Source organism: Salvelinus sp. IW2-2015, linkage group LG16 (genome assembly GCF_002910315.2).
Source record: "Salvelinus sp. IW2-2015 linkage group LG16, ASM291031v2, whole genome shotgun sequence".
NCBI lineage: Eukaryota > Metazoa > Chordata > Actinopteri > Salmoniformes > Salmonidae > Salvelinus > Salvelinus sp. IW2-2015.
Genome location: NC_036856.1, coordinates 32,100,597 through 32,119,632, shown reverse-complemented (window position 1 = coordinate 32,119,632; position 19,036 = coordinate 32,100,597). Strand labels below are relative to the sequence as shown.

General features: G+C 44.2%; 1 protein-coding gene across 2 annotated transcripts in view; it reads right to left on the bottom strand.

Moving 5' to 3' along the window:
• gmds (GDP-mannose 4,6-dehydratase) overlaps positions 1-19,036 on the bottom strand; it is a 258,314-nt gene that overhangs the window by 208,602 nt on the left and 30,676 nt on the right. The window contains exons 2-5 of one of the 2 annotated variants that reach the window (XM_070447666.1): positions 15,291-15,335; positions 12,474-12,561; positions 12,119-12,139; positions 10,988-11,097 (exon numbers count right to left, since the gene is read on the bottom strand). In XM_070447666.1, the coding sequence (XP_070303767.1) occupies positions 10,988-11,097; positions 12,119-12,139; positions 12,474-12,561; positions 15,291-15,335 (264 nt within the window). The remainder of the gene's footprint in view (positions 1-10,987; positions 11,098-12,118; positions 12,140-12,473; positions 12,562-15,290; positions 15,336-19,036) is intronic. The other variant, XM_070447667.1, reaches the window with a different exon arrangement.

Sequence of the window (19,036 nt, the reverse complement as noted above, 5' to 3'; positions counted from 1 at the left end):
AAACATTAGCCTATCTGAGCAGCTAACCGATCGCTGCAGCTGTACACAGCCCATCTGTAAATAGCCCATGCCATCTACCTACCTCATCCCCATATGTTTTTAATTTACTTTTTTGGCACACCAGTAGATTTATACTTGCAACCATCCATCTGCACATCTATCACTCCAGGGTTAATTTTTCTCATTGTAATTACTTCGCTGCTTATGGCCTATCTTATTGCCTTACCTCCGCATATTGTCTACACTGTATATTAGACTTTCTATTGTGTTATTGACTGTACGTTCGTTTATATCCAGTGTGTAATTCTGTGTTGTTTTTTGTGTCGCACTGCTTTGCTTTATCTTGGCCAGGTCTTAAGGTTGAATTAGAGACTCTGTGTCTCAACTGGCCTAGTGAGGTCCTGGTTGAAATACAGTGGGGAAAAAATATATATTATGTAATTTACCATGGAAAGGAGGTCTGGAGATATGGCTGAATAACGAACGTGGTTAGTGTATTACGCGTCAGCGAAGGCATCAAACAACTGCAAATGCGGTACAAGGGAACCATGGAGGGGGTGGAGTCGACGAATTGTCAACGGGCTCAGACAGCAGGACGGATTATGTGGCAGGGCTTACAGGCATCACAGACTTCAAAAACGTGCACGGACACCGACGTCGACGCCTTCCACAAACTAACGAAAACCTTCTTTGCCACCTTTGAGGATAATACAGTGGCACCTCGGCAGGTCGGCTCAACAAAGACTGAGCCCCGCCCCGCCCCCCCCCTCTCCTTCTGAGTGGCTACTGAGAAAGACCATTCACTTGTTAACCCTCGCAAGTGCTGGCCAGACGGCAGTCCCTAGACACGTCTCGAAGTACATGCGCAGCCCAGCTGGGCCTGGTGGTTTACAGAATATTTAAGTCGCTCCCTATCGCCAGTCTGTTTGTCCCCACAGTGCTTTCAGAGGCTGAGATGGGTCTTACCTATGTTCTTGGTCAAGCCAATTGCGTAGCAAAGCAAGATAGGTGAGCGATCTATAGAGCTAATAATGGACTACGCTGCGCCGTTAGACCGGTTCCTTTCTGTACATCTTGAAGGTGCTGTTGAGAGACCTCTAACACTAGAGGCCCGCACAGGGTGTTGCTCCGCCTCTCCTTATCGTCCCTGTCGACTCCAACGACGGGTGTGGGCATGACGCCTCCAACCTCAATCAATCAAGTTTGCTAGCGACAACCAGTAGTGGGCTTTAAATCGACGCGAACGACGACGAGACGGCGCTAAGCATGGGGGAGGTGAGGGCGCTCGGATAGTTTTGTCAGGAAAACAACTGCTCGACTCAACGTCACAAAACGAAAGGAAGATATATCGTGGACCTTCAGGAACACAAGGGAAAGCACCACCCTAGTCGACGTTCGAAGGGACAGCAGTTGGAAATCTTTTAGTTCCCTGTCGAGTAAGCACAACTGAAATGGTTCACGGCCACAACGGACAGTGTGATTGAAGAAGGCGGCAACAGGCTTCTTTCAACTTGAAGAACATTGGTTCTGTCACCCAAAACCCTAAACTTTTTTACAGAGACAATCGGAGCATCATGGTCAGGTGTTATCATCTAGGCTGGTACGGCAACTTTGCATCGTTCTCCTCACTCGCAAGGCTCTCCAGAGGTGTGGCTGGTCTCACAACGCTTCGCGGGGCAACTCTGGTACCCTGCCTCCTTCTTATCAGAATTCCCGTACTCAGCATACCCCGGACCCAGGAAGTGCTCAAATAACATTCAGAAACATACAATCTTCACGAGCCTGCCTGCTATCACACCTGGATTCATCTATCCAGAAGGCCTATGTTCAGTATCCAGTGGCAATCAAGCTGGGATCGACGGAGGAGACTGCTTCTATCGTCAAGGCCATCAGGACTGCTAAAACATCAATGCACTAAACTCATATGAGAGGCTGCTGTCTTAGACACTGAGACCGATTCACGGTGGACACTTTGTAATAAATGGATCACTAGTTCACTTTATAATGTTCTATAATAATGTACATATCCTAACTTTATCCAATAATAACTATGATTAACGTGATGTTTTTTAATCCAACTGACGACTGGAGTATGAATCAATGAGTTTTTTTTTTGTTTTTTTTTTTAATCTTTTTTTTTTTATGTTTCTTTTCTTTTTTTTTTTTATAAATCTTTTTTCTTTTGTATATTAATTATAAAGCCATTAGTTGTATATTTTTATTTATTTTTTAGTTCTATTGTTTTCATGTGTTTCACTACTTTTTTTTTTATGTATTGCGTTTAGCAGTCTGATGGCCTTGAGATAGAAGCAGTCTCTCGATCCCAGCTTTGATGCACCTGTACTGACCTCGCCTTCTGGATGATACGTGGTGTGAACAGGCAGTGCTCAGGGGGTTGTTGTCCTTGATGATCTATTTGGCCTTCCTGTACGTCGGGTGCTGTAGGTGTCTTGGAGGGCAGGTAGTTTGCCCCCGCTGATGGTTGTGCAGACCGCACCACCCTCTGGAGAGCCTTGCGGTTGAGGCGGTGCATGCCGTACCAGGCTGTGATACAGCCTGACATGATGCTCTCGATTGTGCATCTGTAAAAGTTTCAGGGTTTTGGGTGACAGACCAAATGTTCTTCAGTTGAAGAAGCGCTTTTGCGCCTTCTTCATCACACTGTCTGTGTGGGTGAACCATTTCAGTTTGTGTACGCCGAGGAACTTAAAAACTTTCCACTGCTGTCCCTTTGACGTCGATAGGGTGGTCTCCCTTTGCTGTTTCCTGAAGTCCACGATCATCTTCCTTTTGTTTTGTTGACGTTGAGTGAGAGTTGTTTTCCTGACACCACACTCCGAGCGCCCTCACCTCCTCCCTGTAGGCCGTCTCGTCGTTGTTTGTGATTAAGCCCACTACTGTTGTCGTCTGCAAACTTGATGATTGAGTGTGGAGGCGTGCATGGCCACCCAGTCGTGGGTGAACAGGGAGTACAGGAGAGGCTGAGCACACACCCTTGTGGGGCCCTAGTGGTTGAGGGTCTCTCAAAGCACTTCATGATGACAGAAGTGAGTGCTACGGGGCAGTAGTCTTTAGTTCAGTTATATTTGCTTTCTTGGGTACAAGAACAATGGTAGCCATCTTGAAGCATGTGGGGACAACAGACTGGGATAGGGACGATTAAATATGTCTGTAAACACACCAGCCAGCTGGTCTGCGCATTTCTGAGGACGTGTCTAGGGATGCCGTCTGGGCCAGCAGCCTTGCGAGGGTTAACAAGTTGAAATGTTTTACTCACGTCAGCCACTCATAGAAAGGAGAGGTGGGGGGGGTGGGGGGGCTCAGCTTCTTGTGTTATGGCGACCTTGCGATAGTGCCACTTTTATGTATCATCAAAGGGGGCAAAGATAAGGTTTTTAGTTGTTTTGCGAAGCGTGACGGTCGGTTTCCGTGACGTTTTTGAAGTCTGTTGATGTGCCTGTAGACCCTGCCACATACGTCTTTGTGTCTGAGGCTCGTTGAGATTGTGACTTCCACCTGTGTTGCTCTTACCGGCACTTCGCTTGTTTTGATTTCGCCTTCCAGAAGCGCAATAACTTACACTGTTTATATTCAGCCATATCTCCAGACCTCTTCCAATTGGAATTATTATATATATTTTTTCCCGCACTGTATTTGGTAACCAGTAGGCCAGTTGAGAACAAAGTTCTCATTTTACCACTAGACCTGCCAAGATAAAAGCAAAGCAATGACCACCAAAACATACAACACAGAATCTCACTGGAATAAAAGATCCACCAAGAACCAACCTTTTTTCGCAAAACAGATGACCTATAGGACGTTACTGTAGCTTCTCAAATGTCCCTACCAACTGATAACGTGAACTAGGACTAATATACAGCGGGCCGGCCGAGCTAGTATGACTGACCACAGTGAGTAGACCACCTAGGGCAAATCAGGGCCAGTCTGTCTGTTCATTTGTAAGAAAATAGGAGCTATGGCCAGAGTTAAAATTATCTGTCTTTTCTTTCTGCCTCGCTTCTCCAATCTCCATAAGCAAAGAAATCTCGATTATAATCTAATTTATTTAGACCGGGAATGAAAATAGCCAGGCAATGGCCGATTTTCACGACTCACACACCACACATACAGGACACACACCACGAATATGAAGAGAGGCGAAATAGACGAAAAGAGTTAGAATGCAGAGACAGTAGAGTAGCGGTAGAAGCGCTATAGCACACCGTTATGCAAGGTATGCATTTTGAGAAACAGATGTGTTAAATTAACACCAATTGCAGAGGTGAGCATAGCGATGGGTGAGAGATATATAGATGCCTACAGCTCTCATAGATATGTGAAGAAGGTTAAGATAATGCATCTTGGGGGTAGACGAACCAATCATTTCGAAGGATGGCTACCGACCGGAGAGCCCGTTGTTCGTTATTGGTGACCTGGTCCTCGACTGGGGGCATCTACCAGTCTAAAAATCCACGTCTCGAACCAAGTTAACTGTGATAGGCAAAAGGTGCCCAAGTGGCTTATCACGGCATTATATGTAAGTGCAAGCTGGACAAATCTAACATTGCATCTACGATCTTACACGCTTCTTACAGAAAGCAAATGCACCAGCCCCGGCCCCCCTTATGTGTTGATTTTTTAAGTCTTGTCAGCTCTACATAGGTAGAGTGCGAAAAGTCGTCTAGAAATAATTTGTTCCTCTAATTTCTTCGCGCAAGAAAAAAGGTCATAAAACTTTTTATATATGATTGTGATATGGATGGGTTCCCCAGTTCAATTGGGGCTCCCAGACCTATGAAGAATAGTCTGGCATTTGGGAGTTTTGATTAAAGGATGTATTAACGTTAAAAAAGGGCGGAAAATTAAAAAGCTAAGACTTAAAAGGGTGGAGGCCTCTTTTTTTAGAAACAATTCTTACCATTGTTCTTGTACCCAAGAAAGCAAATATAACTGAACTAAATGACTACTGCCCCGTAGCACTCACTTCTGTCATCATGAAGTGCTTTGAGAGACCCTCAACACTAGGGCCCCACAAGGGTGTGTGCTCAGCCCTCTCCTGTACTCCCTGTTCACCCACGACTGGGTGGCCATGCACGCCTCCAACTCAATCATCAAGTTTGCAGACGACAACAGTAGTGGGCTTAATCACCAACAACGACGAGACGGCCTACAGGGAGGAGGTGAGGGCGCTCGGAGTGTGGTGTCAGGAAAACAACCTCTCACTCAACGTCAACAAAACAAAGGAGATGATCGTGGACTTCAGGAAACAGCAAAGGGAGCACCACCCTATCGACGTCAAAGGGACAGCAGTGGAAAGTTTTTAAGTTCCTCGGCGTACACAAACTGAAATGGTTCACCCACACAGACAGTGTGATGAAGAAGGCGCAACAGCGCTTCTTCAACTGAAGACATTTGGTCTGTCACCCAAAACCCTGAAACTTTTACAGATGCACAATCGAGAGCATCATGTCAGGCTGTATCACAGCCTGGTACGGCAACTGCACCGCCCTCAACCGCAAGGCTCTCCAGAGGGTGGTGCGGTCTGCACAACGCATCAGCYGGGGCAAACTACCTGCCCTCCAAGACACCTACAGCACRCGACGTCACAGGAAGGCCAAATAGATCATCAAGGACAACAACCCCCTGAGCCACTGCCTGTTCACACCGCTATCATCCAGAAGGCGAGGTCAGTACAGGTGCATCAAAGCTGGGATCGAGAGACTGCTTCTATCTCAAGGCCATCAGACTGCTAAACAGCAATCACTAACTCAGAGAGGCTGCTGCCAACACTGAGACCCAATCACTGGACACTTTAATAAATGGATCACTAGTCACTTTAAATAATGGCATTTTAATAATGTTTACATATCTTACATTACTCATATCACATGTATATACTGTATTTTATACCATCTACTGCACCTTGGCTATGCCGTTCGGCCATCGTTCATCCATATACTTATATGTACATATTCTCATTCACCCCTTTAGATTTGTGTGTATTAGGTAGTTGTTTGGGAATTGTTAGATTACTTGTTAGCTATTACTGCACTGTTGGAACTAGAAGCACAAGCATTTCGCTACACCCACAATAACATCTGCTAACCATGTGTATGTGACCAGTAACATCTGCTAACCATGTGTATGTGACCAATAAAATGTGATTTGATTTACTTTTACTCAAGTATGACAATTGGGTACTTTTTCCACCACTGCAAATGAGTGCAGGAAATGCAGAAATGATAAAAGTGCTGAAATTATTTTAGGTTGAAGTTGAACAGTATAAAACAATCAGAAAGGAGAAAGACCCCTTGAAATAATTTAGAATGTATGTGTTGCCACCCTAGGATCACTCACTACTCATAAAGCACCCTAGGATCACTCACTACTCATAAAGCACCCTAGGATCACNGGATCACTCACTACTCATAAAGCACCCTAGGATCACTCACTACTCATAAAGCAAATGTACTACTTTTATTATTCAAAAACTAAAAAAAACTGTCAAATACAGTCATACCGCCCGATTTTTTAAAAATACCATGATATAATATTTTGGCCATATTGCCCAGCCCTAAGTGAGATCACAACACATTACAGTGAATGAAGTTAGTAATGCGGCAATCCCCTGAATGACCCAATCTCACACACACACCACACAAAAACTTTTTTAACTAAGGAAGATGATACAAGAATTACAACACTGGTATTACCATTTACTATTTGACATTTGTATTGCAGTTGAATTCATAGACTTACATTTAAGCTGTACAGTAATAGGGCTCAACCAGCTCATGGGCTAAGTATCAAGACAGCCGCAGCCAACACTCGGAAGGAAAACTCAAAACAAACTAGAAAATTACACAAACAACCCATTACGCCTCTTCAGTAAAGGAAGCCTTAGTGTGTATTGTACAAAGTGTGTAAGCTCTACACATCTACTAAATGAGCTTCTGTCACCATGTGTGTGTATGTGGATGAATGAGTCTGTACTGYTGATAGACAAGAAGGGCCCTATCAAGGAGGAGACTCATTTGCTTCATACTGCATGCCATGCACAGCCTGACCACTAGAAATAGATTTTGGTCATTTGAAAAAGGTCCTGAGAACGTCAATGTACGCCTTCCTCTGCGCTTTAAAAAATATATATTGCCCAAGCCTTCCCCAAACCATAGCCCTCACGTTAACTATTCAGATTTAAAATGCCTGAACTGTTGACCTTGAGTGGTTTCTGTTTTAACCCTGTAACCACGCAGAATTTATTTAAAGGTTAAATTAAATAAAATTCTCCCTCCCTGCTGCCATCTATCTGTCACAGGAGGAACTAAGGTCTTACACTCAGTCCTGTAATGTTCACCGTAGTAATAGGCCTTTCTCTATAGGCAAGTCTGGTACCTGAGTCAGACACGCTGTCTGTCAATCATTCAATAAAAATCACTCTCATAGCGATTTACTAAAAGTAATTTCCTAACTTGGCACCTCCTAATTACCAGAAAAAAATGTAAAAATGTAAAGTAAAAGTCAAGACAATGTTTCCAGGTTTAAAAATAAAATATAAAAATTGTGCAGATGCTGTATAAATCTGTCGCATAAAGTAGTACAACAAAAACACATCTCCCCTCATTTCAAATCACTGAGCACGGAAAGGGACAGACTTGCTTATCTTGGCACGGAGCAGTCTATTCTTAAATTTAAAGTTATCTTTCACCTTAGTGAAGCCAGCCCAGTCCACCAAGAACCAACCTTTCAAAACATGCCTATAGGTGTCTCTGCCTTCCTGACTGCTCAGGGGCCGAGCTAGACTGACTGACCACAGTGAGTAGACCACCAGGGCAAATCAGGCCAGTCTGTCTTGTTCATGTAAGGAATAGGAGCTATGGCCAGAGTAAAATATATCTGTCTTTTCTTCTGCCTCGCTCTCCATCTGGCATAAGCAAAGAAATCTCGATATAATCTAATTATTTAGACACGGAATAGGGCAGTTTCACACTCACACACACACATACAGACACACACACACAGAGAGAGAGAGAGAGAGAGAGAGAGAGCTGAGCATGCCACCGGAGGAGATGATTGGAGGATGGTAATGTAAACACCAATCAGAGCGCGGGTAAACCTAGCCAATGGGGTGTTAAGGGGAACACACAACACAAAGCCTTCTGCTCTCATCTCGCATAAAGCAGCTCGTATAATCACACATCACACTATGCCCAGGGCATGTTATCTTCAGCCTAGATGATCTGAGGTAGTGGGGGGGCTGTAGTGATACTATAAGATTTAACTGTACCACTGTATAATTAAATAGTATACTTAGAGAAATAGGGAAATGTGTAAGTGGATTAAAGAACTGTTTCTCTGTGGTTAAACAACGAGGTTGTTTGGCTCTTAAACCCTACTGTCTCCTCCAGGTCTACTCCCTAGGGTACATTTTAGGATGCCCTCAAGAACAAAACAAAGGCAAATAGGCAATGACTCCCCAAATCACAGGTAATAGCCAGGGCAAATCCCCTCCTCACCGCACCGGGAATCCCAAAGCAATGGATTCAGTATAATGTACACACAGAATCACACACACACAATACAACACGGTACTATTAAATCAAATACTTTTACCAACACAGACGTCACATTACACAAGATGACTACTCACTAGTCATGTGAAATATGTTGTGAATGTATTGTAATATTTTAAATGTATAACTGCCTTCATTTTGCTGGACCCCAGGAAGATTGCTAATGGGGATCCATAAGAAATACAACTACAAAGACAAAAAAAACAATCGAGGCTTTTTAAAAGCCCTCCCAGATTTGAGGAAAACAGGCGCGGTAAACCCAGCCTTCAGTAAACCACTGGCGTGGGAGCTACTGTACAGTCAAGCCGGATGTGGGAAGAAGGGGAAAGAACAAGGGATAAAAGGAGGAGAGAAGAGTAGAAGGATGCGGATAAAAGAGGATGTTTTAAGCACTTTATTTTCTGTAGTATGAGCTGCTGCTTATCTTAGCTGACTGAATGTGAGGCTGGCCCGAGACAGACACACCACATACTGTACCCTCACTGGAGCGGAAACCCATCACACACTGACACTCGCCACCCCCTCCCTCTCTCGCCACCCCCTCCGTGTCCCTCCCTCTCTCCCACCCCCTCCGTGTCCCTCCCTCTTCTCACCACCCCCTCCGTGTCCCCCCTCTCTCCCACCCCCTCGTTCCCCCCTCTCTCGCCACCCCCTCCGTGTCCCTCCCTCTCTCGCACCCCCTCCATGTCCCTCCCTCTCTCGCCACCCCCTCCGTGTCCCTCCCTCTCTCGCCACCCCCTCCGTGTCCCTCCCTCTCTCGCCACCCCCTCCTCAGTCAGTGTTAATAATTCAGCTCCATACTACCGTCACTCTGCCCTGACAGCTGCATGTGAATGGCTGTTTTAGACAGACACCTTTGGGCTTTTGTTCCCTCTCTGTACCTGACAGAGCGCCTCAGTGAGAGAGAACAATGAAACGGTGTTCAGACTGATGTTTTAACCATTCATATCAACACCCTATCCACACCTGCATTCATACAGCATCATGCATATTTCAAAAGGTTTCCAAAGTATTAATCTCCTAAGCGGGTATTTAAGATTGATATAACATTTATTGTCATTTTATTACCATCATTGTAGCCCCTGTCAACACCTGTAGTCACACTGGTCATGCATATTTCAAAAGGGAAGTTTCCAACTAAAATATTTTAAATACAGATTCAGATGACAGAAGTTTAGTGTAATAGTGACAGTAATAAACTATCTAATTTTAAGACTGGACACAGAGCAAAGCCCTGTTATGGTAGATAGGGATAAGTATCMTAATGAATACCCTTATGTTTGCTGCGTTTGTTTAGTGATTGTCTTTTGATGTTGCAGCTGGCTGGGTCCCTAGCCCTCCAGTGTCCGTCCACAATTACCTAACTACTCCCTCCTAGCAGTACTGTTCTTAAGGACTCTCTGAGGAAACAAGCACCCACTCAGACAAACTCACACGAAAACAGAGCGTACAAAAATACAGAGATTTAATAGACTGACTCACACAGGGCTAACTATTCCGGGTTTCCCTGGAAATAAAAATATACAATGCTCTGACACAGAGAGAGGAAGGGGAGGTAGAGAGATGAGTAGCTCCTGTGAATGATCTTTTCCTCTCTGGTGAGACTGGAAACGTCACTATGGTTTACTGCTAGTAATCCAGAGGGCTCGTCTATTAGCCAGCCAGCGACTCAGGAGTCTGGGATGGCATAGGCTCACTAGTGAAGAAACAAATAAATACAGAAACTACTCTGTATGTATGTGTCTATGTTGGGTCCAGGAAGGATCGTCCACATAGGTGGTTTAGAGCAAAGTCATGGTCTCTCTCTCAAACATGCACCACACACACCACAGGCACAGTGTATACACACACACACACACACACACACACACCACAGGCACAGTGTACACACACACTTCACTCCATTTCCCACACATCCATGAACACAGAATGCGGTTCTTTGTGTTGTTCAGATCCCAGAGTCTGCAGGGGCAGTACAGGAGGTGTAGGCGTTACACAGGGTTCTCCTGAGATCCACTGGAGGAGATCTCCAACAAAAGGGACATTGTGCCACACGCACAGACAAACACACACACAAGAACCACTACATCCTGCCTCATCAACCCCAATATCCTCTCCAGATTTACAGCCACGATTACCATGTTTCAGCTTGGGTTTCTAATTTAACGATATTATGACCCACGTAGCAGTCAAAACAAAAGGAACAAATAAAAGTATTAAAAAAAACATTCACAGAGGGAATTCAAAGTCATTACGCCTAAGGTCAAGGCTATTTTTCCTATGCTCGAATAAACGTGAGGAAGATTTTAGCACTAGACTGGAGCACATACCCCGAGCTAGCCTGGATGTAGAACGATCATGTCCATGGTGTAAATAAAGTCTAATGTAAAGCATTGGGGAAGTAGATGTCCTACCTTGACGTGGCTCTGGGCTCCCAGGTTGTAGATTTCTGTAGGTTTGACCTGGTTGATGATCTTCACCAGGCAAGTGCTGTCTGTCAGGTCCCCATAGTGTAGCTTCATGTCTGAGAAACACACACTCTTACTAAGGGCAATAATAACTATACACCTCACCCAGGTACTATAAAGAGCTCACCAACACCACAGGAAAAGTTGTATCCATTCATTGTGTTCTGACAGGTGCCCTCACCCTGACATAAGACAATGACAGCTTATAACAACTATTAGAGATCATTACTGATCAAAAGCAAAACCTGGAAAGAACTGACCCASACCTGTTGAAAAGCTCGACATCACTACCTGAAACAAACATACAGTTTGAGTAGATGATACTACGTTAACGGGAAGATAATTTGGGTGGATGGCCTTTGGGGCTTTCTGTTCCGGTAAAGTTGAGCGAATCTTGTCAGTTGACTGGATTCAAGCACTGGATTCAGTGAATCACTTCTCAATGGAGTTTTTCCTCATCTGAGCAAAGATGATCTGATTCACATAATAGATACTGTTTATAATGATAATACACAGTAAGGAGATTGGAGTTTGAGTTCATAGGTCAAATCAACGAGAGGAAAAAAAGAAAAAAAGAGCACAGTCATGACAGAGAGTGTGATTTGAAAAGTCAAATTGAATTGTTTGCCAACTTTGTTACAGTGCCTGAAGATAAAATGGCTAATAGTGACATCATCAATGGCTGTCAGGTCTCACCAATCACATCTCTCTGTCCGAGTGTTCTGAGAATTTTAAATCTGAAAGCTTGTAAGAGAGATCTCAGAGAGTAAACACCCCTTAACCTTAAGGCATACATACACGACTGGTGCTATAGAGCAAAATTCAATGCCTGGTTTTTGATGTTAAGGTGACTATTATCCCAAACACAGAGATGGCATTTTTCACCATTACATTTAATTTACTATTAGTTTTTTTTCCAGTATTACAGTGAATGAGACAGCATCAACACCAAAAAGACCAACTAAAGAGATGGGTATAATCAGAGTAGCAATAGTGGCAGCTACTGTTCAGAAGACACTCATTTTCCCATTTCAGATAATCAACCTGATGTTTGATTAATTGTAAAATTACACTTACGGCCACCTGTAGTTCCATCCTCTGGTGATAATAATGATAACGAGTTAGATGTAGATAAGTTAGAGGAACTCAACAAACTTCCAGTAATGCTGTTATCATTCTATCACTGTACATCTACGTAGCAAAAAAAACTGGGCATTTTAGTACGGCAACTTTTTTAGTATGGTTCATATTTTCCTAGTTGGCTAGGCTTACCCCAACTTAATTGTGAAGTTAACAATACCTTATACTATTAAATCATTTTTATAAGAACAGTACTGTATATGTAGAGTATATAAAGAGAGTAACTTTAACGCTCCAACTGTAACTAACTAAAGAAGAGTTGAAGGTCAGAAGGTTGAAGGTCAGTACTTACTTCCCTCAGTGTGTGTCTGGGGGTTCTGGTACAGGTGCTCAATACGACCAGTGTTGAAAGAGCTGGATCTACGCAGGATACCATGAACCTGCAGGGGGGAATACATACTACACAGTCAACACACACAGTTTTACACAGACATAAAACACAGTGTGTGTGTGCTCTAGGCAGCGGTAGGAACAGGTTTAGGGACACATTTTATTTTTTTCAAGGAACAGAAATGGAATGAAAGTGATCCATGCTGTTCTAGAACAGAACCATTATTTTAAAAGCATGTGAACCGGTTAATAATAATGTTATTTTACGTTCCAGGCATTTTTTTCTATACCCACAACAAATGCAACAAAGCGCCTATGCAAAGCCCTCACTCGGTCATTGACAAAATTATTCATAATCTTTGCGTGCGTGTGTTTAGGCTACCTGCCCTTCCCCCCTCTGAACCACAGGCTACTGTACTGACGTTACCATAGGCTACTGTACTGACGTTACCATAGGCTACTGTACTGACGTTACCATAGGCTACTTGGTTTTTCTTAATAGGACGTTAACCTATAGGCTACTGGTACTGAGTTCCCCGGGATAAGGACCTACTGTACTTGACGTTCAGACATAGGCCTATCTATGTAACTGACGTTACCATAGGCTACTGTACTGACGTTACCATAGGCTACTGTACTGACGTTACCATAGGCTACTGTACTGACGTTACAAGCTTGATTCATAAGATAGGGAGAGATTTTTTATTAGCTAGAGAAGAAGGGATTCACTTTTTCAATGCTAGTTAAGGATACCATAGGCCTAGTTATCATGTTTCATGTTGGATTGATTTACTGCAAAAAAGTTAAGCTGTGTTTTTTATTCTAGTGCCGCTTTGCACACACAAGCTTGTCAGCTATCTAGCTCAAAGGACATTCAAAGTTCCTCCATAGAAGCCGCTCCTCCTAGGTATAATTCTGTGGAACTAATTRGTATAATGCATGTCATAACAAGATGTCCAGCGTTTCAAGCCTCCTCCTCAACCCTCTCTAGCTCTCTCTCCACATTTTCAGTCGCATCTTGCGCCATGGGCTACACTTGTCTGCCCATCACGCATGTAAACAACGAGCTTGTCTGCTCTATCTGCACTGATTGGTGAAGTCATTTAATGAGCTAAATGTAAAACACTTGATTTCACAGGTTAAAAAGCAACAGAAAGGAACAAAATAAACCGGCACTTGTTTAGGGGATCAAAATGTATTTTGCTGGTCGGAAAAGTGGAACAAAAATAAATAAAATAGTAGTTCTGTTCAGAACGAAACGATTGGAAAATAATTTGGGTTCCAACCCCTGACTCTAGGAGATATATTGGATCCATTACAATCTCCAAACATTCTCCTTCCCCATCTCCCAATCTACATGTGAGGGAGTAGGGAGGTGGTTTTGGTGGAGTTCTGGGGATGCATAGGAAGCTCTGTTGTGAAGAGATAGCTGGGGAACTGGGGAGCACATTACTAAGAGGACATTGTGCCCTGACCACACTTCCTTTATTCACTCTCCACTTCCTGCCTGCGTCTCTCTATCATCCCCCCTCGCAACGAGTCCCCAGTCTAGAGCCTGGAGCAGAGCCACTTCCTGTGGTGCCTGAAGACACTTCCTGTCCACTGTGGGCTGATTCCACAAGAGGACATCGTGCCCGGACCTCACTTCCTTTATTCACTCTCCACTTCCTGCCTGCGCCTCGATCATCCCCCCTGATTGTGAAGATATCGGCTATTTTGAAGAAGGCTTTACGTGCAATGATGGTGATACGTGGTTGTTTTACCTACCTTTGTTAAATGTACCAATTGTATTTCACTCTGGATAATAGCATCTGCTAAATAAAATATGTAAAAGTTGGGGGCGGGGGGATACTGCTAACCATCCAGGGGAAATTAAATCATTCAGCTACTGTAGAGAAAACAGATCCAGAGCTAGCACGGAGAGTGTGGGTATGTTTGTGTCTGATGTAAATTAGTTTTAAGAAGTCACATAACAAGAGTTTTAGCTACTTACTCCTATTCAGTCAGCAGCCCCATGTAAAACTGTGTAACCAACAGGCCATGTTGACTTTGATGGAGCTGTGCTCCTGAGAACAGTGCATAACAGCAGCAGGTGAAAGTGATGAATGACCTCGCTCGTGGCCATATAATAACAGCCATTTCCTGGTTAATGGTCTGACCCCGAGGTTAAAGGTCAGAGGTTAACAGAGCCCGTGTCACACAGAGGTTACAAAGGTTACAGGCAGGTCCAAAATGATTGGCACCCTCGATAAAGATGAGCAAAAAAGACTGTATAAAATAAATCATACAAATACTGAGCTATATTGTCTGCTCCAAAAAATATACTAAGACAATTGCTCAGAGAAAGAAATGTTGTTTAACAAGTTAATAAAACAAAATCGAATAAAAATAGGTGTCACAATTACCGGCACCTCCGTTTTCAATAGTCCGGCACCCTCCTTAGTGAAGATAACTAAGTGGAGCATTTTTTCTCAAATGCTATATGAGATTGGAGAGAATAGTGCTTCATTTCAATTAACACGTGTGCCTTGTTAAAAGTTCAAACTAACTTGCCTAGTTAAATAAAGGTTCAATTAAAAAAAAAWATATATATATATATCTGATGTGACTGAGGTGTGAGTCCGCCTGTCAGTCTTCTCTCGGCAGCTCTGTTTGGAATTCGGATAGAGCTTATCTAGGGAATGTGTGCGTGTGTATAGCAGTGTGGATGTCTGGAGCACAGAAGAGAGGCAGGGTGTGTATCCCAGTGTGGGAGCCTCTCCCTGGGAGTCTCTCTCACCTCATAGCCCTTCTCCAGCAGGAACTCAGCCAGGTAGGAGCCATCCTGAAACACAGACAAAACACACAGGTCTGTTAGAGAGCAACACATGCATGACTGTGTGTGTTAGAGTGTGTTTTCACCCATTCAATAAGGTCTTGTACCCATGTAACCTAACTTCTCTTCTCCCCCTCAGACTGTACATTCTGGAACATTCCAAGCCAGTCGTGGCATTCCCTCTCCCTAACCTCCATCCCAGTCTCCTCCACCTACCCACACACAACCCCACCCCCATTCCCCTCCARCCCAACACTTCCTCTCCAGGTCTGGGGGTGATTTGGCCACAGACCTCTGGCCATCCAGACCAGAGGGGAACATGTGAGGAAGAAAGTTGAAAGAGAAGTAGATTTCAGTCTACCAATCAAGGCCAAGCAATGTTGGAGTAACCTGTTCCCAGATCAGTTTGTGCTGTCTTTCCAACTCGTAATGACAACAACCATCATGAGGCCCCGGCCTGGGTTCCAAGACCGTTTTATTCATTCTATTTCTATGGTCCACCACTCAAGTCAGAGGGATGTGTAGCTCATTGTCTATCATGGTTAGGTTAGTGCAGCTAAGCACTGTCAGAAGAGATCAGTATGAAACCTCACTCATTGTGGGCCGTCTACCACAGTTCAGAATAGACCAGTATCATAGGATGGAGTTCAGTGTAGTTCATGTGGATTCAGTGGTCACCACAGTATGAGGGATCAGCTCTATTAGGCCCCTGCTTTGGCAAGGTGGGTTCACTGTGCTTCACTGTGGTTCAGGTGGGTTCACTGTGGTTCAGGTGGGTTCACTGTGGTTCAGGTGGGTTCACTGTGGTTCAGGTGGGTTCACTGTGGTACACTGTGGTTCACTGTGGTTCATTGTGGTCCAGGTGTGTTCACTGTGGTTCACTGTGGTTCAGGAGGGTTCACTGTGGTTCAGGTGGGTTCACTGTGGTACACTGTGGTTCACTGTGGTTCAGGCGGGTTCATTGTGGTCCAGGTGTGTTCATTTACATTACATTTACATTTAAGTCATTTAGCAGACGCTCTTATCCAGAGCGACTTACACTGTGGTTCACTGTGGTTCAGGAGGGTTCACTGTGGTTCAGGAGGGTTCACTGTGGTTCAGGAGGGTTCACTGTGGTTCACTGTGGTCCAGGTGGGTTCACTGTGGTCCAGGTGGGTTCACTGTGGTCCAGGTGGGTTCACTGTGGTTCAGGTGGGTTCCCTGTGGTTCAGGAGGGGGCTCTGGCTCTGAGTCTAGCTCTATGGAGGCTGGCACTGAAGTCTGACTGAGCACAGCCTGACTTGGTAGTTGGTACCCAGAGATAGGTTGGCACTGCCAGCCTGGCACCACACCATGTAGCCTCTCCCTCCCCAGGTGCATCCCAAATGGCACCCTATGCGTTCCAGGGTCCTGGTCAAAAGTAGTCCACTATATAGGGAATAGGGTGCCATTTGGGATGCACAGCCTAACTCCATAATGCCCTGTCCCCAGGTCCTGTCATGTTTTCCTGACCCTGTGCCATTCAATGGTCTGTCCCCAGGTCCTGTCATGTTTTCCTGACCCTGTGCCATTCAATGCTCTGTCCCCGGGTCCTGTCATGTTTTCCTGACCCTGTGCCATTCAAATGCTCTGTCCCCCGGGTCCTGTCATGTTTTCCTGACCTTGTGCCATTCAATGCCTCTGTCCCCCGGTCCTGTCATGTTTTCCTGACCGTGTGCCATTCAATGCTCTGTCCCAGGTCCTGTCATGTTTTCCTGACCCTGTGCCATTCAATGCTCTGTCCCCGGGTCCTGTCATGTTTTCCTGACCCTGTGCCATTCAATGCTCTGTCCCCCGGGTCCTGTCATGTTTTCCTGACCCTGTGCCATTCAATGCTCTGTCCCCCGGGTCCTGTCATGTTTTCCTGACCCTGTGCCATTCAATGCGCTGTCCCCCGGGGCCTGTCATGTTTTCCTGACCCTGTGCCAGTGTCAAACATCAACGTGCCAAATTAATTACGGGAAAAACATGACGAGTTGGTTTAAATTGAAACAAGAGCTCTTTTGAGGCCGTTTTAGCCCATAAACCCTGGCCTCACCACTAGGTTTCCTGTTATGGGGAGCCAGGGGAGGTGGGCAGATGCATACACACACTATCTGAACAGCCCACCCAGTCTCCAGTGAGGCCCTCTAGACCAGAAAAGCCCTCCGAGTCTCATTTTGGGCCAAAACACCATAATCAGACAGCTCTTCAGCAACTAGATCAAACACAAATTCCATTGGTCAGAGAGTGACAGTTGAGTCAGGGGTCAAGTGATTGGAGGATCTGACTGATGTATCTGTTACTGAGTATGTTTACATGCACACTAATAATTTGATATTAAACTAATTATGGCAATAGTCATGTAACACAACTCTGCTTGTCTATACACGCCGATTAAAACATCTGTTTTCTGAGCAATCTTTAGAATTATTAGGACATGTAAACAGCGTAATCTGTGTTCCAGCAGTGTATAACAGCGTAATCTGTGTTCCAGCAGTGTAAACAGCGTAATCTGTGTTCCAGCAGTGTAAACAGCGTAATCTGTGTTCCAGCAGTGTAAACAGCGTAATCTGTGTTCCAGCAGTGTAAACAGCGTAATCTGTGTTCCAGCAGTGTAAACAGCGTAATCTGTGTTCCAGCAGTGTAAACAGCGTAATCTGTGTTCCAGCAGTGTAAACAGCGTAATCTGTGTTCAGCAGTGTAACAGCGTATCTGTGTTCCAGCAGTGTAACAGCGTAATCTGTGTTCACAGTGTAACAGCTAAGTGTCAGTAACACGTAATCTGTGTCCAGCAGTGTAAACAGCGTAATCTGTGTTCCAGCAGTGTAAACAGCGTAATCTGTGTTCCAGCAGTGTAAACAGCGTAATCTGTGTTCCAGCATGTAAACGCGTAAGTGTTCCATTAACAGCGTAATCTGTTTCAGCAGTGTAAACAGCGTAATCTGTGTTCCAGCAGTTAAACAGCGTAATCTGTGTTCCAGCAGTGTAAACAGCGTAATCTGTGTTCCAGCAGCGTCTGTGATATGGGCATGTGCCAGCACCAGTAGCGCGAGCCTCCCTCTTATGCTATTTTTATTGGCCATTTTCTGCATTTATCTAAATCCCATCAGGTAGCCTGATTTCAGATGTGTCCATGTAAACAGGATTATTAGAGAAATCGTTCTTCTTGCAAAGCATGTTTTTAAATAAACTATTATATTAAATCTGACTATCTACAATAATCGTATTATTGTGTGCAGTGTCGTACTTTGGCTATGCCGGATTAAGTGATATGACATGCTATTCTATAAAATCCTTTCTCTGTAATTAATATTACTTTATTTAGCTAATCATGCAAATGTAATTAACTAGAAAGTCGGGGCACCACAAAATAATATTTTATAGAGCTGTTATCTTCCGAATAAACTCTTAAAGACCTAGTAATATTTACAATCACTAGCAGTCAATATTAATCGTCACCTTATTTCAGTCTCATCTGAAAGTTGTAAATTCTTGGTTATCTTCACGAACCCTGGCTAACAAGTTGAATCAGCAATACAACATTGGGTTGAATTATTTATTTACTAAATACCTAACTAATCACACATTATTACATCTACACAGAATGAATCATACCTTGATTACAAATTACGTCATAAAGGAAAACGTCCCTAGCGGACGGAACAGATATGACAGCTGGTTACACAAAGAAAAGGGGATGGGTTTGAGTG